At 44.2% G+C, this 24,443-nt stretch overlaps 2 protein-coding genes across 2 annotated transcripts in view; both read right to left on the reverse strand.

The window, feature by feature from the left end:
• LRRC28 (leucine rich repeat containing 28) overlaps window positions 1-1,624 on the reverse strand; it is a 68,905-nt gene extending 67,281 nt beyond the window's left edge. The window contains exon 1 of the mRNA XM_066328267.1: window positions 1,011-1,624. The gene's annotated coding sequence lies outside the window, so the exon portion shown is untranslated. The remainder of the gene's footprint in view (window positions 1-1,010) is intronic.
• Window positions 1,625-4,644: 3,020 nt separating this feature from the next.
• On the reverse strand, window positions 4,645-22,142 carry SYNM (synemin). Its single transcript, XM_066328266.1, has 4 exons — window positions 21,262-22,142; window positions 15,845-15,969; window positions 10,124-10,194; window positions 4,645-8,618 (listed from the first exon to the last, which is right to left on the reverse strand). Exons 1-4 carry the CDS (start codon window positions 22,045-22,047, stop codon window positions 4,993-4,995), a joined length of 4,608 nt encoding a protein of 1,535 aa, XP_066184363.1. The 5' UTR covers window positions 22,048-22,142; the 3' UTR covers window positions 4,645-4,992.
• Window positions 22,143-24,443: the final 2,301 nt, after the last annotated feature.

A 24,443-nucleotide genomic window follows, 5' to 3' on the forward strand; every position in this document is an offset into this window, starting at 1 on the left:
ATTGCTTTTCCTATCAGGTTTATAAAACGTGAAGCAAATTCTGCCTAGGGTTAGGGTTCAGCATCTCTGAACTTTCTCACCTTTAACAAGCAGTTTTGATTCCAGCAGTAAATTCCTGCCACATCAACCTCACATTATGATTTGGAAATGGAAATCAAACCAATACCAGTGGTTTGGTAGCTGGAGATAACATCTTTCAAAACCCAGAGTTTTTCCTAGCTGAAGAAAAACTTTGTTCATTGGGCAGGGCTTTTTGTTGGTTGCAGAGGTATATCAGGAAAGTTTTATCTTTTCAACTGCTTAAATTTGGAGTACGAGCAAAAATCTTTTATTTCCATTTAATTTTAAACTCTCCTTGGTAGAATTTAATATTGAGGCACCCCCATATTTGCATCTTAAAAAAATTATCACAACTGACAAATGTGTCAAACCCAGGAAACTGAAATTCTGATGTATTGAAAACCAACCCATTTTGAGTCCCATTCCTCACTGCTCAGAGAAACAGTTCAAGTTTCAGAGAAATCAGATCTTCACCACTGAGAGTTTTAACAGCAATACTGGTTCACTTAATAGAGCCTGAAAGCACTTTTTCTGACAGAGGCCATTTTCAGTGGAAACTATTTTGCTGATCACTCAACCATCTTCAAATCATGCTGTGATTTAGACAGTAATTTCAGATACTTTCTTCCCCATTTTGCAAGACATAGAGAAGTGTGTGCTTTTTTCTCAGTGCATTAAAAATGGAAGATCTCTTCAGAAAGTCTCACTCTTTCATAGGAAAAACTTATTCTGACCCTTTTTTTTAAATTAAGAGAAAACTGGGTTAAAGGTATGATGTTTTCATTACAAATCAAGTGTGTGTATAAAAAGAAAAATGAATTTTGCAGTACATTGAGAGTACTTAAACATATATATATATCTGTGTATGTATACACAGTATTTTCCATTAAAGATTTAAATGGGTGTAAAACAGTTTTCTTTGCTAGGAAAGGGTAAAAGTAGAGACTTACCTTGGTCGAATGCCAGGCTCCAAAGACAATTATAGTGCTGACAACTCAGGGAATTCCACCCTCTGTGCTGTTTCATGCTCTGCCTCTCCCACTACCTGTGGCACTCCACACCCACTGCTGGTCCACACGTGCTGTGTGTGGTTGGAATAAGGAGTATGTCATGTTCTGCCATCATTTCTATCACCAGCCTGAAAGAGGTGAATCTTTGCTGGAATGAAAAATTAGGTTCATTCTTCGAACCAAAAATTACCCCAGCCTGACAGCAAGGTATGTACAGACATTAAGTCCTTTTTTTTTGGACGGTGCAGCCTTTAAAACATCAGACAGGAAGAAAGAGAAAACATCTGCATTGATTTTTTCATCGTTTAATACTCAAGAGTGAAAAAGTGCAAAATCACAAAGCTTATACCACCACAAGAAAAACGCAGTTTCATTGCAAATGACCAGAACACAAGCTGCCTTGCAAAGTTTCACACAGCTGACATCAACAACCCCAGGTTCAACATTCTTACCGTCTTTTGAAACACCTGCTGCTCACAAACATCAGCCAGCACAGAGCTCTCGCTCTCTCACACATCTTTCTCTATGTTCTATGCTCCATTCGCTTCCCAGACCAGTGGTTCACACATTTGAAAAGAAACAGTGCCCCCACTTCTGATCTGTATCAGCACAGAAACACATCATTTTTTTTCACCCGCCCCAAAAAATACTAATTCTATTTGAAAAGCGTTTTGTTCAATCCAAACACAGCGGTAAAAGGTTTTGTTTTTTTTTTAATTTCTATTTAATGAAAAGCGTAATATGAGCAAGCTTCAGAAGTGCATGCTGACTGAGGGTGTGTCACCAATCTGCTCAGCCACAGGACAGGATCCTCATGCAGCAAGTGATGCCCTCGGGTGAGTTAGTACACCAGGGAGTGGGTTATGTCTGCTCTCATTAGTAATTCATGTACCTACATGAATTCTGCACATGCCTGCTGGATGTGACTGTCCACCTAAATACGCTCTGTTGTCTGAAGGTACAATTATCCAGAAGTTATCATTATGTCTATATGTCTCAGGTTAATAAGAACTAAAAGTGGAAAATGGGTTGCTTGTATGAAAACCTTTTTAAAACTGAAAACTTTTATATGTGAGGCAACTTCATTTTCACAGCCTTTCTTCGTGTAAAGGAACTGTGCCTGAAACGTTAAAATCTTTTTAACGTCATGCTAATGCACATTTCCAGTTCTCCACAATAAGCCAGCTTCCCAATAATTGATTAAAATCCTGCTCTTAAACAGAAATAAAGTACACTGAACAGATTTTTCCTCCAGACTATCAAAACAGAAATGGATCTTGGCATAACCTACTGCATCTGACAGCGATGTGCCAAGGAATTTCTGAAGAGCTGTTGTTGCCTCAGTGGAAAAAAAACTGATTTTAAATTTTTTTTAAAATCCTTCAGTGCTAAGGGCACCTGCATTTTATGAGTCACTTGCTCCCCACTGGTTTATTCCCTCACCTGACATTTTAATCCTCTCAGCAGGTGAAGATAAATTAACAGTTTGGGCATCACTGTTCCTGAGGAGCACCTCTGTCAAAGACTCCACAATGTGGCAATAAATGGTCTTGACATTGTAAGTAGCTTTTTGTTGGTTGCTAAATATATTTTCTGCAGATATTCTTGTATCTGTTTTACAGAGAATGGTTAAGTCTTGAATAAAATTTCAAGAAAACTTACACTCATTATTTTTACCTCTGTTTCTTACTATAGACCTGACTTCTTCCCTCCTGCAGTTATTTGATAGTTGAGGTACAGAATCTGATAACTGGCAGTATGGCATCTAGCTGGAAAATTCTGGCTTATACATGATTATTACACACACAGTAATGTTGCCACCTTTAAAATCATACAGACAACCAAGGAAACAAAAGTATAGGATGAGATTAGAGGTATTACAATAATTAACATCCTATTTATAAATGGAAGCACAAGATCTTTTCTGAGCACAGAGGAATAATTTTGAAAAAAATATCATCTATTACACAGTGAACAGTATAAATAAGCTTAGATTACATGCCTTTAGTGCTTCTACACAGCTCAGTTTCCTATTCATTTTCCAGCTGTTGGTGGAACTCCCAATTCCAACAAATGATTCCTGACAAAATGAGGAACACATTCAGAAAATTTTGCAGAGCAGGCAAACCTCACGAGTTAATTGCTGGAACATAAACAGCTTTGTGCAGTTTCAAACTCAGTAACGAAGGCACACATGGATTAAACTGTCCCTGTGTCTGAGTGAGCAGGATGTCTCAGTCAGCACGGAGCTCCTCAGCTTTGCATTTACATTCATAGTGTAAAGCAGCAGCCAGCTTTGAGAAATCTACTTCTGTTAATAGTAAGGAATCTGAAAAGTGACTAGCCACGCCAGACTAAGATAGCCTAACTGGATCCTAATATGGATCAGTACACACAAAAATAGGCTTACATAACCACAGGAAAAAAAAGATCTGGGAGTCAGCACCTGCCCTGAGCCAGGAGTGTGTCTGCTCTGCACAGGTGGGACACAGGGAGTTGTGTTTGTGAGCGTGTGTGTGCACAAACAGCAGCTTCTCCCCTCTCTCTGTCACTCCCCAGTATGGTGTTTCTCACCCCAGTGACAATATTTTGGCTGCTATTTTCGCTCCTGCCAGCACTGCCCAGGTCAGGCCAGCCAGTGCTGCTGTGCTGGCTTCCAAGCCAAACTGAGAAAGTCACTGAATTATAAAGTGAAATTATGTCCTTCCTTCAATCAATGTGCAATCCAAGTGAAATTAGCTTATCTGCAAACGATTTAAGTAGAAGGCAACTTTGGCCTGAGGCACATGTTACATTCAGAGAGAAAAAAAAAAGGAAGAAAAACGTAATTCAAACCTCAGGTTGGGTTTGCAGGGGGAGTGATTGAAAAGGACATCTCATTTGTAAACAAAGGATTATCTGGGAATGAGCTGACACACAATGATCATAAGTGTCACCAATGGCATTTGTAGAAGTTTCCTTCGAACAGGACACATATCAGCTAATTTCATGTTAGGAAATTAGGCACTATGTAATCATGTTTGACACTTCACACTTACCTTTAGCAATACCTAGTATCAGGTAACCCAAAAACTGCAAAATCTGTTGAGGTTACTAATGTACACAGCCACTGAGTCTGTAAGGAGCTCTCCTTACCTCAGTGGGAACACTGTCCAGTCTAGTTTTTACATTTGTTTTCTTTTTAGAGATATTAAATATACTACTGTCTAACCATAAAATTCATTATTTCTCACCTGGAATACTGTGAGAAATTCTTACCTCAGTGGCAGCTCTTTCTTTTTTGCACTGCATTCAATCTAGACAAGTAATGTCACTTTTGTCAATTGTTGCAATGCTTAGTTTGATCCTACAGGATCATATTTAATTTTATAGCTGTAATAACTGTCTCTTAAAATGTATTCATTAGGTATTGCATATAAGTACACAGAAATGGAACTGAAAATCAGCTACTACCACTCTTTAGTCTCATATTCTGTTAAATTTGTGGTTAGTAGCTTGAGACTTAAATAGAATTGCATAGTAATATTGTAGTAACCAAGTACAATACAGTATTAAGAAAAAATAATTTGAAAAGTCCTATTCAAGCACACATTTAATAGTTGATGTGCTATAAAACAAACAAAAATAGAATCCTTTCAATTCCCCAGTAGCAAATTCCTGTCTCTATGGGTGGAAAAATCTGAAAGTATTAGACACAGAACTCTGAGGAAAAAATATTAATAGCATGATCTCTCTCAAAAAATAAATTTTCTAATAAAATAAAATGTGCTGAATAGAGGCTTAAATTCAATACTTTTCAGTCCACCATTAATAATCTAAATAGTTGGACTGCTTGCCCATCCCTTTTTTTCTCTTTAAAAAAAAAGGATAATAAAAAATACGTATAAACAAGTTGCTACGTAGGCTTCATCGCAGAGTCCTTTCAGAACCACTGTCCATCATTATCATTATCCTCATCCTCTTCCTCCTCATGGTCCAGGTAGACAAGAGCGACTTTCTTCTCTTCAGAAGCGTCTGACCTTTGGTCGACTGTTCTTTGCAATTGCACAGTTTGATCAAAAAATGACTGTTCCACCACCTTTTCACCCTGACCTTGGGAAAAACTGGAGAGAACGTAGCCACTTCTTGTGCTTTCATTTCCTGCAAGCTGGTTGCTTTCAGCGATGACCTGTGGCTGACCAGCAGAAGGGTCTTGCTTGTTGGACACCACCATTGCCACTTGCTGCTCTCCACTCTTCACTGCAGACATTCCACCCAGGTTGGAAACGTCCATTTGGAAAGTGTAAGCTGTTTCCCTGGAGCCTACTTTAATATGCTTCACCGAGCTGCTGCTCTCAGATGACTCTGCTATCTGTGAAAGATCTTCCACCACCCCGGCAATGGGTCCTGAGAAGATCACTTCCTCAGCGTGAGTTCCTGCAGGGCTTATTTTAACGTGCCTGAAAGCTCTTGAGCCTCCTGAAAGGGTCTGGTCTTCCAGTTCAGTGATTTCTGTGTGCCCAGAGACAGGCCCCTGGTAGATGATCTCTTCAGCTGTCATAAAGCCCTGGGGACCCAGCTGGATTTGTCTGACTGAACTCTCTGCCTGTGAGAAGTCCCTCGTGCTGCTGACCTCCACTTTCCCGGAGATGGGTCCTTCAAAGATGACGTGCTCAGTATGAACCTCTTTTGGGCCCAGCCTGAAGTGCCTCATTGATCTGCTGACATCCACAGCCCCTTCAGCCTGGGCAAGGCCATCTGAGCTATTGAGGGCCAGAGAGTCTGAACCCGAGCCCCCAAAAGAGACTTCTTCAGTCACCTGCCTTGATCCTACTGTGACACGTCTTGTGGCCCTGCTGAAGTCTGTTGAAACCTTCTGAGAAAGATTTCCAGAATCCATCTCTTCTACAATTGTAGTAATAGGGCCTGTATAAATTACTTGTTCTGTGGTTTGGATTTCATTGGGGCCCAGTTTAAAGTGCTTCACAGACTGGCTGAATTCTGACTGTCCCTCTCTCTGAACAAGATCTTCTGTAGCACTGAGCTCCAGCGTTTCAGAACCAGGCCCTCCATACAGGACCTGCTCAAACCTCTGGGCTTCTGCTGGGCCAACCCTGACATGCCTCTGGGACTTGGTCTCCTCAGCTGATTGTGATGAGTGAGAGGCCTCTGTATAATCTGAACCGTCATAAACGACCCTCTCAGTGGTGTGGTAGCCAGTGCCGCCACTCCGCCTCGTCGTGGATGAGCTGTAGATCTCTTGGTCAGCAAAAGGAGTGTATTTGTCACTGTGGGAAGAGAATCCTATATTGCTCCCATCCGAGCTCTCTTTCTTCAGGGAGTGTATTGTCTCCTTCTCCTTCTCGCTTGTGATCACTTCACCAAGCTGATCGACATCAAATTCATCAGTATTGAGGGTCTGGGACAGATTGACTTCAGCAACAATTGTCACTGAGCCCCCCTCCTCTTTCTGATCGACTTTTTTGATATCAAATGCCAAGTTACTAGCATCCACTTTGCTGTCTTTTGTCAATGCAGAGAGCTCCTCCTTGACACTTTCTGGGAGGCTGCCCTCTAACTGCTCCAAAGCTTCCTTCAGCTGATGTTTAGGGTCCTTTGTTTCCTTGGATAAAAGCCCTTTTATCGAAGTCTGAAATTCATGGGGGATTTTAATTTCTTTTTCAATAACAACAGATTCAACATGAGATCTTTCACCTTCAGGATGCTCTTTTAAAATATGGGCACTTGCTTCCTCCCCCACCACTTTATAGGTTTCTTCTGGAGAGCTCACACCTTCCTCTCTCTTGCTTTGTGTACCTTGCAAAAATTCATCTTGCCAGGAATATTTGATAGTCGATTCTTCTTCAATGTGAATTTGCCCATATACAGAGTCATCATCTTTTTCACTGATAACAGGATGATCATCAGGAACAGACACAAAATATTTCTGTTCAATAGGTGAGTCATCCTCCTCGGTTACCTCTTCCACACGAGTGAAGCTCTCGTGGCGCGGTTTCTTCTTTTTGACATCTTCATACGTGAAGGTGACGTCCTGTTCCTCCTCACCATAATGCCTCTCCCTCTCAGGGAATGAATCCTCCACTTCTTCTACTTGGAAAGGTGTTGAAAAATCATCGGTGGTGTAATCCAGGGGCTCCTCTACAATCTCCACATTCACAGACACGTTCTTTCCGCTCTCGCTTCCTTTCAGGCCGTGATGGACAATGTCTTCTATCTCCTCTTTGGAAGGAGTTCCCTCAACGCCCTCTCGAATCACTTTTCTGACATCCTGATTTGATAGATGTCCTAAGTCACCTTTATCAGAAATATCTATGTCTTCTTGAACTTGAGACTGCACTGTGAACTCAGTCTTTATTTTCCCTTCATCTTCCTGTTCTTTCTTATCAAAATAGGTCACTTTGGTGTCTGTTGACATCTGTGAACTAGAAGACTGTGTGAAACTTTTAAGAATGTCAGCAACAATATTCTCTGCTATGTTTTCTGTTGGCAGAGTTCCCGTTTTATGGCTTCCATCCCTAATTTGCTCTTGACCTTCCAGACTGGACTCTGCTTCTGAAATCCTCACTTGGCGAGTTTCAGCAGATTGAGTTACATGGTCATCTGTTTCTCTTCCTATGGAAGTTTTAACACCTTGTACCCTTATTTCTTTCATTCTCTGAGGTCCTTTGTCAGGAGCAGGCCTGTCAATACTGATTGGTACCTCAATGGCGTCTTTGCTTCTTGATTCTGAGGTGACAGTTGCATCTCTTTTTGTTGATTCACTTTTCAAACTTCTTGCAGCAGAAATATCACTCCCTGTTACTGTTACCTTCTGGCTAACTTCCTCACGGGTATATTTTCTCTGCTCAGTCTTCCTCCCAAAATCGACGCCTTCTTCTACAAAAGATTTCTCATCTGTTTTCTTTTTCTCATCCTTTCTTTGTTTCTCCAGTGTATCTTTTTCCTTCAGCAGAGATGTCTTCTCATCAGTTGGTTTGCTTCCTCCTGTTTTGTCTTTTAGTATGGTCCGAGTTTCAATGATAGTTTCTTCATATTTAGAGGGTTTTGCATTGGTAATCAGCTCATAAGCTGGAAATCTAGTGAAGCCTGGTTTTGTTCTTGCATTTTCAGCCTCAGGCTTGTGGTCCTTGTCTGATCTTTCAGTGTGCGCCGATTCTTTCGAAAAAGATACTGTGGATGAAGTTGTAACTTCTGTTTTCTTTCTTTCTGGAATCCTCTTTTGCTGCATTTCGGTGCTTCTCCAGCTGCTGTAGTCTGGAGTAAATGTTCTTAGTTCTTTGTGGTCTGTTACAATCCTCTCATCCTTTGTGACAGTTGTTGAAGGGCGATACTTTGAAGCAAGCAGGTCACTTCCAAAAGTTCTTCCCCCTGTTGTGTGTGATCCAGCCTGTGTGGAGTGAGCTGAGAAACGTGCAGAGCTGCTCATATTTGTCACTGGCATTCTGTGCCTCGTGTCAGTGATCCTGGCAGCTGGTGAAGCTTTATTTCTATTTCTTTCTTGATAAGTGGAGTAAATATCAGTGTAGTTATATGAAGTGTTTATAAATTCTGCAAAGAGAGCACAGGCGACCAAGCATTAAAATAATGGTTTGTATCTAAAATGCTATCAAATAGAAGGCATGAACTAAGAAAACATGCACTATGTTTTTTGAAAGAAATAATGTCTTCATTTTCAATGAAGCTTTGTAAAGGCATTCCTGTAGGTTTTGTCTGTTAATTAAGTCTATGCATAAATTACATTAAAGCTGAAAGCAAAGCTTTTTCTCAAGTTGCAAGATCTTGCTGATTTTACCTGTTGTGCACTACTGGGAATTGTGGCATTTATTGAGGAATCACACTTTTTGTATTGATACTGATGCTCATTTACAACTTCTTATTAAATAATATATGCTAATATCAGAGGCTGGGTTTTTTCTTCATTAGCCTGAGTGGCCTGAAGTTTCTTAGTTCCTATGGCCACTTAATGGAACACCTGCCACCACATACTGGAAACTGCAAACACAAATACAACCCTTCACAGCCACACAGTAAAGCACAACTATGGGGAGAAATAAAGAACCTTTCAGGCTCCACCTATAGAAATTAATACAATGTGCCAGGAATATCTGACAGTTAAAACCAACCAGTACTGCACTACTCACATCTCTTACTCCTGAAAAGCTACATCTCCTCTGACCTTTGGTAGTGTCTCCTGCATTATTTCTGTAATTCCTTCCCTGCTGTGTGAATATGCTGGAGCATGGTCTGCAGAAGGACTGGCTAGTCCAGATCCAAGCTGTGCTCTCCAGACCCAGGCACAGTGCTCACAATTTAACAGCACAGGCAGATCCGTGTGAGCCTAGACCTGAGCCTGTTGGATTTCCTGCTACACAACAGCCTTCAAATGTCCTCTGGGACTACAGTAATGACCCCACCTTGTTAAACTCATCAGTATAATCCAGATTAATCCTGTTATTAATTACAATGGCCACAGCAGCCACAGTGAAGGTCCATCTTATCTAAAATCCTGTTTGCAGGGACCAAGAGTAGATACACAGGGAAGAATATAAGAGCAGGGCAAGTAAATAGTGATACTTCCCTCATATACTCTCACAGCCTCCAGAGATTTGCAGCTCCTAAGATAGAAATGGTATCTTTATGTTTAGTAAGTCTTTGATTTGTCTTTCATTACTCTGCTAAAATATCTCTTTAAACCCACATGAACTATTTAACACTCACAATGCCTCAGGATGATGAACTCCATGGTTTTAACTACGTGTTCTGTTAAACACATCTTGCTTTATACTTCAAAACTCTTTTAAGACCTATGGGCATCCAAAAGTTCTTCAGAGCTACAGAACATCACTCCCTACATTCTCCACTCAAGCCATGATTTTCCGAGGTATCTCATATAGAAGAGCAATATGTTGATTTAAAATATTAACACTCAAAACTAATTCAATATTCACTTGGCAATACACCCATAAAAATATACTTCAGGAACACTACAACATAATAATTTCAAGTTATATTTAATTTCATTCAAAATTAATTTTTAAATATGAATATTTTACCTTGAGGCAATTTTTCTGCATACTCTTCTCTCCATATAATCCATGGCTTGCTCTCTCCTTCTAACAAAGCTCTGCAAAACACAAAAGGCATTTCTTTAAAATACTGGGAACAATGAGCATAATATTTTACATTTGTAAGCCTTAGAAATTGAATCAATTATCCCGTAGTTGCCACATTCCATCAGACCAGGTTGCTCCAAGCCCCATCCAACCTGACCTGGAAAACTTCCAGAGATGGGGCAGCCACAGCTTCTTTTCTTTTTCTTTATAAAACATCTTGTTTTATAAAGAAAAGGCAAAAATGAAAAAAAAAATGCAGCAAATTTCGTGTTTGTAAAAGAGTAGTAAATGTGGTGTTGCAGTGTGATTTGAGGGAACTGTCACAGCAGGATCAGCAAGTTCTATCATTTTCAAATGAAAAATGAATGAAAGTATAACTTCTACTGTCAAACACAGTGCTGGAGGAAAAAAAATACAGTGTTTAATTAACTATTCTTAGTTCCTATCCCATTGGAAATCAGCACAACACATTTCACAAAAAAGGAGTAGGAAAATTCTCCGTGACAGAAACTGCTTGGTTTCCTTTAATGATGCCTCTGTCTGTCCCTGTTCCTCAGCCCTCCTCCTTTTTGGCAGTGACACTCCAGCAGCTCCAGTACTTCCAGGAAATGCTGGTGCAGCAGCCTGGAAATGCAGTGTCAGGTTCTGTGCCTGTGCAAGGGAATGTTACAACCAGCACAGTGACTCGGGAGGGTTTCAGTTCACTTCTGCCAGGCAGTTACATTTCTGGGTTTGGGAATGCCAGATGTTCTGCACTGATAAGACACAGCTGCAGCACCAAAGCTGGCAAGGGTAAGGCTGGAGGACTGTGATAGCCAAGGCTTCTGGCTCCCTGGGGCACGAGCTGAAACCCAGTTAGGATTGGGGTATAAACACCTCTGCTGGACATTTATGTCAAAACTAACAAAGCAAGTGTTTTAAGCATCACCTGGGTATTTCATACTTCCCATGACTGATCACTTTGGCATTGGAAAATATCATCAGCAAGGATTTCTTTGTTGTCATGGATTTGTCTAGATCCAGAAGAAAAGCCTGGTTAGAACTATCTAAAACAGGCTCAGATGGGCATCTTTCCTTCTATTTTGTGAGTCGAAAAAACCCACACTAAAAGAAATTTATCTTTCTTTATCTTTATAGGAATTAGATCCCTTCAACACATATAATGTTCCCAAGACCAAACATCTGATCTCATGAAGCAGTGAGTGCCAAACAAATTGCTCTGATGGACATGCCAGAGAAGTTTGTGGGGATGCTGCAGAAACACCTCCAGGAGCTGGCAGTGAAAGTGTTAACCATGACCAAGGAAAGCAGGAATGTGGGGAGTTTGACTAAGGATTTCTGGCTGCTGTTAAAACAACAGTTGTTCAGTTGCTGCAGCAACCTATGAAGTCACTAAAAATAAGTTCCAAGAGGTAACTGTATATGGCAAAGGGCAGCAGTCCACAGAAAAGCTGGATCTGAAGTATTACTACTGAAAGTGAAAGGCAAAGCTTCCTGAAACCTCTGTAAAACTGGACAGAGAATCAGTATTTTACTGGACGCTTCATAATATGTGTGACCTCAAGCTTATCAGGAAACCAAGAAAATGTTAAACTGAGCTTGGGTAACTAAACTGGCAGGAGGAAGGGCAGGGGACTGTACTGAGCCAGCAAACTCAGGCTGTGCCTCTCAGCTTGACCATAGCTGGACTTGATGCAAGTCATTTTGCTTCTCTATCCTCTGCATCTTCTCCTAATAAAAACCTCTTGGTGGTAAGGTCTGCTTTTAAACTTAAACTGCCTCAAGAATTAATTTAAATTGTATGAACTTTTAAGCACTCATAGTAGTAATAAAGAAAACATTGCCCCAAGCATCACTCATCTAAAAAAAAAAAAAAAAAAAAACAAACCCATGTCAGCTACTTCCTGGAAATCAGGTCCCAGATGACATATATTCCCATTTTGTTAACACTTAATTTAGGTGTTACCAGAAAATAATCCAACTGCACTGTTAGCTCATCTCATTATGAATGTCATTTATCTGAAGTTAGCAGGGACGTGCTCATCAGCCTGTGCTGGGTGACAACAGAAACAACCAGCCCCTGAAAGCAGCAGGAGGAGATAAAGTGGTTGGGGTGGGGAGAGAGAACAAAAGGACGTAGTGCACATTTTATTATGGTCATTCAGGACAGTAATGACCTTGTTTCAACTACAGAACCCCCAAAATCTCAGATGGGGCAGTTGGCCATCCTCTCTATCCTGGGTTTTTGCTAAGGAGTTAAAAAACGCAGCTCTCCAGGAGTGGGGGTCAAGGCCACTCCACATCCTTTTTCCATCACAGGATGGGAGGACAAGGAGTGTGAAGAACAGCATGTGAAATTCCCTGGGGGTTGAAAACCCAGTGTGTTCTCAAAATAAAACCCACACAGGACTGGGACCTATTGGATGGTGCAAGTTATGAAGGGTAAATAATGAGATTGACTGAAAAAGCTGTGGTGAGCAGCTCAGAAGACCTCAATGCTGATGATTCCTTCACCTTAATACTGATGATTTTGTGAGAGGAAAGCGTGATAAGGGTGAGAAGTGTTGATGGAAGAACACAACTGGAAATTCCACCTGACCAATGTGTTCAGAGATCCTAACAATGACCATGGAAATAAAAAAGAAAAAGGTTTTGTAGCCTTTGGTGCTTCAGAACAGAACACTTGCACAACACTGGAATTGCAAAGTGAAACATTTTACCCTTCAACAACAACATATTTTACAGAGGACAGAAAACCTCCTGAACCTATTGGTACAGGCTCTGGGCAGCCTCTGCTTTGTGAAGAGAAGTTTCTGCTAGCTAAGGAGAAAGGCCTGAGAGTAATTCAGATTCTAGGCATGTTTTCTATCTCCTTTTAAAACCAAAAGTTTCAGGGTGAGTAATTCACCACTTCTTCCAGGAAATAAAACTTAAGCATAGTTGAGTAGTTGCGGTTTTGAAGGGTTCTAAGGACACAGAACAAACCTGTGAAACACTTGATAAATATTTACTCCAACAGTGAGAAGAGGGTGTAGGAATGAAGACTCCCATGAGGTGTAAACTTCACAAAGCCACACAAGACACATATTCCACTGCCTGAGTGAATCTCAGCTCCCAGAGCAGGAAGGGTGAGCAGAGCCAGAGAGGAAACACACTTGGAGCTCAAGGAAGGGTGTTCCTTACAACAGTGATCCTTCTTCCCACTGCAGGAGCAGTGACTAATGGAAAGAACCGACCTTGTAACAGAACTGTAGGAGTTGTGAGACAGAGAAAACACAGGGTGGGGGGCACAAAGAAGGCCCCAAGACCAGCTACCACACCCTTAACCTATGAGGCCAGGAGGAAAGGAAATGCCAGGGCCTTTGTGGGAATCCCTCCATGGAAAGTTCAGGATGTTGGGCTGAGTGTGAATAGGTTTTGTTTCCAGTATGCATAAGCAAGGGTATGTGCCAGCATCCTCTGTGAAAACCCACTGAAGCTGCGTTCACAGGCCCTGGGAGAGGAATAGGATTTGAAAAAGTACATGAGGGAGCTGTCCAGAATTCTCCTTCTCAACCTTACTGCCTGGGTCCCCTGGCACAAGATAGAGACACACAAGAAGGGAGGAACTATTTTCTTGAATAAAGGCAGCAAAGGAAGAAAAGAGGAATAGGTAAAACTGCATAAATATAAAAACACAAACCAATCACTTTTCAGCTCCTGATATTTTAAAATAATTTTGTTTGCTGGGATTTGCATGTTTTTCATCTGTAGCAAGGCCCATTCTCTTGTTTTTATCTAAAGATCATCTTTAATGGGAAAAATGCTCATTTTTCCACTGATATCTGCCTTGCCAAGGCCATCAGCAACACAAGCTGCATTCACAACCATCAGATGAAGAAACCCTACAGATCAATGAGCTTTTTAACTGGACAACAAACACACTGCAGGTGATGCTGAGTCGTTCTCCCTTCATTAACCAGGGCAGGGAATCCTCAGACAAACCAATAATGCTCAGATAATCAGTGACACAACTCTGGAGAAGTTCCAGAATTTCATGGGCTTACAAGGTTTTCAAACAACTGAATATCTGGGCATTATCATTCCTAGCTCTGGATAAATACTAATCATCAAAACAACTCTGATCGTTCTGTTGTTGTGACAGTGCTAATCCTGTTCTGCAGATGAATAAACCAAGGGAGAAAGTTTAATGACAACAGTGAAAGTCAACAACAGAGCTGGGATTAAATTCAGAAGAATCATGTTTTTTAGCAACGTTAACAGAATTAACACACAGAGGTAAAGATCAAACTGGCCACCACTTCCAGAGTGCTCCAGACACTATTGCCTTCCCAAGGATCACAGGATCCCACTCCACCAACAAACACCAAGGCACTGTCACTTATCAAGTGACTGCAGATACTTGTCCCACACTGTGATTTTATCTCACCCAGAAACCAGCCTCGGTCTGTGCCCCCTTGCAGACATTCTCAAGGCATCTTGAATAGACTCTTGGTGCTCTTTCATGAAGACAGATACTCTCTGCTCGCTGCTCTTTATCAAGCTACTCAGAATTATATCATTCTTATATTTTCAGTTATGCAACTGAAATTACATTTCATATGCATCAGTGGATTGATAGTCCACACACCTCACCCATGATTCAGCTGGTGCTATCTTTACCCAGACTTACTGGTTCACACTCAGGACACAGCATTAATGCTTCAGGACACAGCAGCATATATTATATTGAACTGGAAATACCCTGTCTATTTACACAGGTTGAATATTAATAATGCACCCAATGCAGACAAGGTAAAGACAGAGGCAGTCTCCTTAAAAAAATACAGAAGTAGCCTGACATTAAATTTTTGCAAATTATTCCTTTGCTCAGTAAGAATTTGCACATTTCTCTGTATTTGAAGATCAGTATCTCAACGAAATTTGTTGAAAATATTGTGCTATTTGTAGAAAAAACACATCATTACAAGAAGGATCTTCCTCCAGTTCATCAGTTTTGGGTTATTTAGGATTTTTTTTCATTCCAAATCAGTTTTGTGCCATGTACATTATGATTCTCCAGACAAGACAATTACTCTGGCTTTTCAACTCCACAACTACTTAGTGCCTGGAGAGAGGCACAGTCCTGAAGATTCATTAGCAGAGATGTTGTTTGCTGTTATCTCACACTTGATCTAAACATGTTTTCATAACAAATCGAGGCTGGAGAAAGCCAGGACTTAATCAAACAGACTTTTCTGTAATCTTTCCACCATCCCACAGCAGCAACAACGATGAGGAACTCACTGCTTACATCAGTGCTGTGGGTGGTCACTAATCAACAGATTTAAACAATGAAATGTGCCAGGTAAGTTGATGGCAACTGCATAACCTCAAGTTTTATTGACTGCCATTTAGGGATATTGTCTCCTCAGCTTGTAACCAAATATTGTCCCAAAAATTCCCATCAATCAGATATCCACTTGGTTTCTTACACACCACTCCATTTGTACCAAGTCAATAGAATTCCTGTGGATTATATTGGCTTTAGAGCCTTGAGACTCCCAAAGTCACTGTTTATATTTTAAATGCTGGAAAGAGGACAAATGGGGCTCCTGTACCTATAAAAAGGGATTTAAATTATCCTCTGTCTAGACAATAGAGTGTGACCACAAATCTTACCTGTAGGTTTCAATTTCAAGGATGAGGCCTGCTTTCACCTGCAGGAGTTCTTGGTAGTCCCTCAGGTAATCTGTGATTGACATGGTCAGGAACTGCTTTTCTTCTTCCAGGGCATCAATTATTCTCTGAACAGAAACAAAGTATTTTTAGTTTTTGAAAGAACATAAAAATCTGTACATTTGAATGCCTTAAAACATAAAATTCTTAATTTCAAAAAAAAAAAATTTGACACAAAAATACATCAATATTCTACTGTTTCAAAAACCAGAAGAAATCAGCTCTGTGACCTCCCCATATACAAGGTAAAATTGTTCCTGAAGGAAGTTTTATGCTGAATTCATTTTATGCCTTACTAAGCTGGTCAAATATTTCAGAAAACCCCATTCAGATGCCCTGTATAAAAGTTATTAAGCACACAAAGCAAGGAAAATATCCTTTATGAGACATATATGTGACTCATTTGGTCATTTTATGACATGCTTAAATCACACCTGAGATCAGAAATTTCAGGAATTGCTTTGCCATGAGAACCTTATCAGTATTTTCAGTTCCACACACTGTGTGTGTTCAAACCAGTTTTGGAATTTGAGCATCTGAAGATGCTCACAGCGCCCACAAGGTAAAAGATGAACCTTCAGTGGTTCCTTCAAGTTTTCTACAGCATTTGGATACCTGCTTTGAGGTCTGCCCAGCTCTGTCCTGACTGCTGCTCAGAAAATGGATGAAAGGTTGCTCATTTTCATCTCAGTAACTGTGGATGACCTAATACAGCATAACTGAATATATAAGGGTATATATATTTGCACTAAATGGCAGAAGGAAGGAAAGAGTAGAAAGTGCTTTAATCACCAGTGTTATCCCTCACATGAAGGGTGAATTATCATAATTTATATTTATATTTATATCAAATTGAACCTTGCTAACTAATATACTATAGATTGCACTTTATTCTGGGGGCTGGGAAGACAAAAATTAAATACCAACAAAAGCCCAATTCTGTTTTGTTCACGTCACTCTGCACTATGCAGGAACTCTGAAATGTCACTTACAGAGCAAAACCTCATACACATGTACAGCACTGAACAGGAATTCACAGCAGTATATTTTACATTTCATCCTGACAACTGCTTTGCAATCAAACTGGAAAATCAAGGCACTGATGGTTTAGTTTAAAAAAATTCAAAATATATCACTTACAGGCAGCAAGTGCTCCAGTATCACAGTATGAACAGTGGCATAAAATGAAGATACAGCGGGGGACTCTGCTGTTAATGCCAGCATGATGTGCTAGGCAGAAGTAAGAACTAAGAATATAAAGTGCTGGCATGTCAAATATTAATAGTTTTGGGGGTTTTTTAAGTAAAACTAAAAAGAAAGCTCTATGAGAGAAGCTGCCTATATTTGCCTATACATGTGGGTACAGTTCTCTATATAATACATAAATCTCTTTCTTCATGTGCCTTTGCAGGTCTTGCTAAATGATTACACTGATGTGTCCCTTGCCTCCAGTCTTCAGTGTACTTTAAATTCCCTTTTTATGGCAGAAGACAGATCATATCTCAAAGAGCACCACAAACCCAGTGGAGGCACCATCCCGTGGCCACGCAGACCTTTAGCAGCTCTGAGGTAACAATCCTGTTCAAGAGCAGCACAGGCACAATGGACAATCCTGAGCTGAGAAGGGAAGAAAAATACCAGGCCCCGTTTTAAAAGGAAAAGGCTACCCAGCAAGAATGGCCAGGGTGCAACAGAACCAGGAGTCAGCAGAAGCTGCAGGAGAAAACCAGTCCCTAAGAGCTTTGACACAAAAGTTAAATGATCCAGATGGTTCTTGCCTCCACGATTAAACACAGAATAACCTATACATGCATATACATCCCTTAAAAAGAGCTTTAAAATGCTGCAGTCTCAGAAAAAAATTGGTAAAGTAAATTTCCACACTGGACTATAGTGTGGGGAGCTCTGAAAGATGGGGGCTGTTCAAACCTATCTAAATAAAACCACAGGAGCTTCAGTCCCTCACCCCAAGGTCTCTGGGGTCTGGGTTTGAAAAGCCACCTGGGTTTGGAGAGCACTGGGGATCCAAGAGCTGCAGCTAATGATTACCATAAGGGGCCACATAACTCAGCCAGCTGTGCAGTAGTTCCAAAGGAATTAATTCCAGCAGGAGCAGACACTCCATAGACTGGGTGGCAGACAGCCAGTCACCCAGCCCTCCACCACTGATGCTCCAACATAAAGCAGAAGACAACTGGTCCCAAGTCCTGTCTCCAAGCACGCCAAAAAGCACAGAAACCAATCCATCAGAGTTCAGGAGACTGCGAGCCAACAAACCCATTTTGCAAAAGGTAACCCCTACTTGGCAGATCTTGTGTTTTCTTCACACAGGACTCTCTTGGAAAGGTCTGTTTCCCAGCCACATCAATCACAGCCCCCAAATCCCAGTGATGTCCTGCTAGGACTAAGTAACAGAATAGAAACTGTTTTCTCACCCTTCATACGCTCCTTTCCCGGCAGCACTGGGAAATTTTAGAAGGGCAGTATAGGGGAAAGAATTTACTTGGGTTGTCCAAGCAGTACCTACTGAGGGAATAGAGGATTCCAGGCCCCAGCCCTTTCCATCTGGTACTATTTACTGATCCCAAAGCTCATTCAGTGGCTCAGCAGGGGAGGAACTCACACTGCACTTGGCTGGCTCAAAATGGTACACTGAAAAAGGCACATGACATATCGACATTAAATGTGCATTTGACAATATGTTTTCTCCTTCTCTCGAGCTCACAACACTGGCACAGGAATGGAGATTAAACCCACTCTTATCAGTGAAAAATATCTGCCTCATTTCAGAGCAGCAGAATGGGCCATGGAGGGTTTTACACCCAAATAATTCAGGGTTTTCAAACCACCAGGGTTTTTGCATCAATATTCTCATAGCACACAGCTAAAATTCTGGAAGTAAGAGGCCTACTGAGTTCATCCCTTTAGCACTCAGGACCAGTGAAAATTTTCCAGTGTGTGATTTACTGCCTGCCTGGTTCAGCTACAATATAACTCCAAATACCTATTTCTATTTAACACTGCGGAGAGCTTCAGTGAGGATAAGGGCACTTCAGGAGGCAAAGATGAACATATAAGGCAACTGGATGATATATGGAAAATATGATTAAATCTAATTGCCATTGCAGCTGCAATGAACAATAATAACTTGACTTTAATCTGTACATACATATAATTTCTACATGACACTCTACAATAAATAAGCATGGAACTGATGCTCTTTAAAGAGTAGTTTAAAACCCATGCTGAACATACTTCAATCAGTAAAAGAAATGAGGGAGAAAAAAAAGCTTTGATCTCAAGAACGAAACCTGAAACAGTTGCTCCTACGCATTCTGTATTTTTTTTTTCCTGGATGTGAGCAAAAGATTTTATTTCTCATGTACAGGAGACTGGCAACTGCAAAAAGGCCTTTCTCATTAAAATCCAAGCATAAGACCATCCAAAATTACTAAACCTTATGACACATTTGAATATGCATCTAGATAATATTTAATTTCTGCTGAAAATGGTCAGATATTTTCAACACACTTTTTTCTTTTTTTTTTTTTTTTTTGTATTACTAAGATTTGAAACTATTTTTCCTGTAAAATCTAAAGATGCCAAATATCCATGAGAGTAACAGAGAAGTCTGTGATGTTGGTGTCAAAATAACAATCCATTTTGGGGCATTGAATCAGGACCATTCAAGGGCATCCATTGATTTTGGTTATCTGACTCCTGCAATAGATTGCTGTCCTCTATAGTGGGTTTCTCCAGTTGCTCTTTCAAAGAAAATTCTTTAAAAATACAACCAGACACAGAGATAACTTGCTTAAAAACACCTTGCTGAGCTGAAAAAGTTAAACCAAAGCCATTCTCACTGGCTTTAGAAGAAAAACTTGTGGCATGGACAGCGAGCTATACAAAATGCTCTCTTTACTCCATGTTTAGAGGTTTTCGGTTGGAGCAATGATGATTTTCATTATAAGTCCCTAATAAAAATATAGACAGCAAGAAGGACATGTTTTGGAAATCCAAGAAACTTCAGATATAAAAAGGAAAAAATGAAGAGGTTTCTTTATTCTTCACATTTTCACCTGGTTTGACAGTTGGATAGATTTAATTAACGAGGGATTTACCTATATCGTCTTCTACAGCTTTGGGAAAGTTTACATATGTGATTGCGAGAATGAACTGTCCCGTCAAAAATGGAAAGAAAAATATTTGAAAGTCAAAAGCCTTTCCAATTCCTTCTTACATACCTAATCTGTCTCAGGTCACAGCATCTGCAAACTATGCAACTTCCAAACAATCTGGCAGAGTACGAAAACCAGACACACACACAGCAACAGGTCCCAGTCCCTTCCCACTGCCAGTTCCTCCATAATCTACCAGGGCTGCTGGACACAAAGCTGGACAAAGCACACGGGGTTCAGGCACACACCGAGCTCCAGCAGGGTGTGAATAAAGGGTCTAACAATGAACAAAAGAAATGTCGCCCTCAGGAAATGGATCGATGGGCTGCATGATCTAATGTGTGCTCTCCACTCCGAGCTGGACGAGCGGATACTCCGCTGTTCCGGCAGGAGCTGATCCCTTCCCACGCCCAGGGGGATTGCACATCACACCAAACATCATCCTGACAGCAGATAAACCCTCAGCTGCAGATGCTGTAACCCCCCACACCAACATCCACCTTCAACATCTCGCCTCCGCACAACTCAAAGTTTTCTACGCCTGGGACCGCAAGCTTTTCCCGAGGCTCCAGGCACACCGGAATGAGTGTGAAACGGAGAAGTTTCAGATTATTCCTCTGACTGGGACCAGAGGCCCCCCTCAAGCCTCAGGGCCGTGTCCCAGGGCCCCGGGACTCGGTTCATTTGTCGCTCCGTGTCCCGAGCGCTGCTGCCAGGAGCCCTGGCAATCCCGTGTGCTGCTCCGTGCTCTTGGGCACTTGCCGAGGGCAGGTTGGGAAGGGAGCACCTGTCACCGGGATGATGTCCTCAGGGTCACTGTGTCCCTTCTGATTGACCCCCCTGCACCCAGCTCTCCCCGAACCCTCCCCGGGGGGCTCCAAGGGACCCCCGCCCCACACAGAGAAGGGCTCAGCACAAAAGGCTCCTCTGGGACACCTCCTCTTCCAGCCCGGGGAAAACCCACTGCCGGGAGGCGAAGTGGGATGGGCAAGCCTCGGAGCACACCGAGTCAGAGGGGTTTAGCATCTCCCGGAGCAGAGACGGGAAACTCGGGCTCACATCGCGCGATGGACCAGAACTGAAGGGAGTGGCAGAAGGAGTGTCAGGGGAGCCCCAAAACAGGCACCGGGGGCCGAGAGGGAAGCGGGACAGTCCCGGGACCGAGGGCCATGTGCCACTCACCTGGTACTCCTCCAGCTCGGCGCCGTGGCGGTCCTGCAGGGCCAGCATCTCCTGCTCCAGCCGCTCCCGCAGCGCGACCAGCTCCTGGCCCTGGCGGTGCAGATCCTCCAGGTGCTGCCGGCACTGCCGGCTCTCCTCCCGCAGCAGATCCAGGTTCTCCCGGTTGCGCTGCGCCTCCTGCTCCTGCAGCACCTGGATCTGCTCCTGGTAGCGCAGCAGGGTCTCCCGGCAGCTCTGGTTGAGCAGCATCTCGTACGTCTCCTCCAGCTCCTCCAGGCTCAGCCCGGCCAGGGGGGGAGGCAAGGCGGCCAGGTTCAGCCGCAGCTCACGCATCTCCACCGCCTCCCGCCGCTGCCGCTCCGCCATGTGGCCGTGCTCGGCCTGCAGCTCCAGCAGCAGCTCCTCCAGGGCCACGCACTCGCCCCGCAGCCGCTCCAGCAGCGCCTGCTGCCCGGCCAGCTCGGGCTCCAGGCGCCGCCGCATCCCCAGCACCTCCGCGCCCAGCGCCCGCAGCTCCTCCAGCTCCCGCCGCAGCCCGTCCCGCTCCAGCTCCGCTTCCAGCTTCGCCCGGCTCAGCTCCTCCAGCTGCATCCGCAGCCAGGCCAGCTCCTGCTCGGGGACCTGGAGCCCGATCAGTTCCTGCTCCCGCAGCTCCGCCAGCTCCCGCGCCAGAAAACGGTTCTCCTCCTCCAGCTCCCGCACGCGGGTCACGAAGACCCGCAGGCGGGAGTTGAGCTCCTGCAGCTCCCTCTTCTCGTCCCATCCCGCTTCCCAGCGCCGCCACATCTTGCCGGGGCCGCGGGGTCGGGGCGCGGTGGCCCCGGGGCTGCGGGCGCTGAGGGGCTGCCGCGGCTCTGCGGGGTGCGCGCGGCGCCGGCCCGGCCCCGCCCCTCGGCCCTCAGCACTGGCCCCGCCCCTCAGTCTCGGCACCGCCCCTCAGCACTGGCCCCCGCCCCTCAGCACTGGCCCCGTCCCTCAGCCTCGGCCCTGCCCTTCATCCCTGGCCCCGCCCCTCAGCCCCGGCCCCGCCCCTCGGCCCTCAGTCTCGGCACCGCCCCTCAGTCTCGGCACTGCCCTTCAGCCCTGGCCCCGCCCCTCGGCCCCGGCCCCGCCCCTCAGCACTGGCCCCGCCCCTCAGCGCTGCCCCCGCGGCCCTCAGCCCAGCCCCAGCCCCTGAGCCCAGCCCCCGCCCCCAGCCTCGGCCCCGCCCCTCAGCCCTGGCTCCGCCCCTCAGCCCCGCCCCGCGGCGCCGCAGCGCCCCCTGCCGGACTCCTGGCGGCTCCCGCCGAATTCCTGCGCGGGAATCTGAGTCCGCCTCAGGGAGCGGAGCCCGGTTTAAGGAGCGGAGCCCGGTTTAAGGAGCGGAGCCCGGCTTAAGGAGCGGAGCCCGGTTTAAGGAGCGGAGCCCGGCTTAAGGAGCGGAGCCCGTTTTATGGAGCGGAGCCCGCCCCAGGGCGTGGAGCCCGGTTTAAGGAGCCAAGTTCTGCTCGCGGAGCAACGCCTCGTTCAGAGAGCAAAGCCCTTTTGAGGGAGCAAAGCCGGGCTCGGGAAGAAAAGTCGAGCTCATGGAGTTCAGGGAAGTCGAGTTCAGGGAGCAAGGCCTGGCGTGGGATGTCAAGTCACGGAGCCAAATCCTTCCCGGAGAACGAAACCCTGTTCAGTGAGGCGGCCAGCCCTGCTCAGGGAGCCCCAGCATTGCTCTGCCCATGCCATTCCTTGGCGTTGTGGGCGCACTGCTGGGGCTCGTCCTGCGCTCCCCTCACAGCCCCGGCTGCTTTCCTCCCCAGGGGGATTTCTGCATTTGCCGCTCGCCTGCTGCTGTTACCGCACTGTGGCTGGGCTGATGTTTATATAAGGTGTCAAATGCCGCTTCATAACACTACTTTGAAGTGGAGCACCTCCAGTTTTGACCTCGTGTCACAGCGCTGAAGCTGTGGCCAGCAGAAGAAGATCTCACCTCAGGCCGAGGCGCTGCAGCCTGCGCGTCCCTGCGCCCGCTTCTCCCGGCCTCATTTTGCACCATATAAGGGCTGGATCCAGCTGGATCCTTTCATTGACTGCCTGGAACTCAGCGAGGAGGCAGTGAAGCATCACACCCTGTATTATCTACCAAATTAGACAAAAAAGACGAGGAGTGACTCATTTCAGCCTTTCTCATCTCCCCAGGCATTCTTCTCTCCCTCGCCCTCCCTGACACACGCAGATTTATATTTCACCCTGTGCTGCAGCGCTGGGAGTTTTGCAGAGATTTGCTGCTTCACATAAGGCAGCAGAGCTCTCACCTCCGTGTTTGCCCCTTAGGACCACTCCCAACAAAACTCTCTCATGGAAAGTACTGGAATTTGGCACAAGCCCCACGAAGCTGGGATCAGGGCACAGATGTACCACACTGAGCTGCTCTGGGCACTGCAACTCCTTCTCTGCTCTGTGTCACCCTTCCCAAAGCCTTCCCACAGCACTGCACCTCCCTGCCCCTCAGGAAGGCTGAATTTTGGCTGCTGCTTTGCTCTCCGCTGAGTAAGTTTTCTTCTAATCTCAGTAAAGCCTCCAGGATTTGAGCCTAACCGACACAGATAAATCGTTGGCTTTGGCCTAAAAGTCAGCCAATTTAGCCTTGGCAGATTTGCTCCCTCAGAGGTCACTGAGAAGCCGAGATTTACTAAAGGCACTTGTGTTTTCTTGGCTTTGTGGCCGAAGTCAAGTCCCTCGGTGACACTCTAGCACCTGCTGTTCTTTTATGAGGGAAACCACTATGCTGCTGGGAAGAGGTACCTTCCTGTGGTTTACGAGGCTTTTTCTCCGTCTGATGTCACTGTTGTCCTGAAAACCCCGAGTGACACTGGTGTCCACACAGAGCGGCGCCGCTGCACCGGCCGGACTAAAACAAGCTCCCAGGGGTTCACTGTGGGAGTCCAGCCAAATGCCAGCTCTCAGCCCCTTGTCATCTCTTCCTGACAATCTGACTGCTTTCTTCCTGCAACTGTAGTCTTTTTTTTTTTTTTTTTTTTTTTATTTTGTCATTGAAAACAGTAGATGCTGAATCTCTGCTTTTCTGGAAAAAAATATCTCTGGTTTCTTGAAAAAAAAAACAAAAAACAACACCATAAGTAAATCTCTCTAGATGTGGGACAGCTTTCCAGGCTGGGGGATCTACTTCTGCATTGGTTGTATATGGTGCCTCC

This window comes from Sylvia atricapilla, chromosome 13 (assembly GCF_009819655.1).
Source record: "Sylvia atricapilla isolate bSylAtr1 chromosome 13, bSylAtr1.pri, whole genome shotgun sequence".
Lineage (NCBI taxonomy): Eukaryota > Metazoa > Chordata > Aves > Passeriformes > Sylviidae > Sylvia > Sylvia atricapilla.

Bases quoted from the DNA above. Each gene is read 5' to 3' on its own strand.
- SYNM (XM_066328266.1), bottom strand. From the start codon at position 22,047: ATGTGGCGGCGCTGGGAAGCGGGATGGGACGAGAAGAGGGAGCTGCAG. The intron at 10,195-15,844 runs GTAAGATTTGTG...TGTGTTTTGCAG, and splicing joins CTTGAAATTGAAACCTACAG to AGCTTTGTTAGAAGGAGAGA. The intron at 8,619-10,123 runs GTAAAATATTCA...CTCTCTTTGCAG, and splicing joins TGCAGAAAAATTGCCTCAAG to AATTTATAAACACTTCATAT.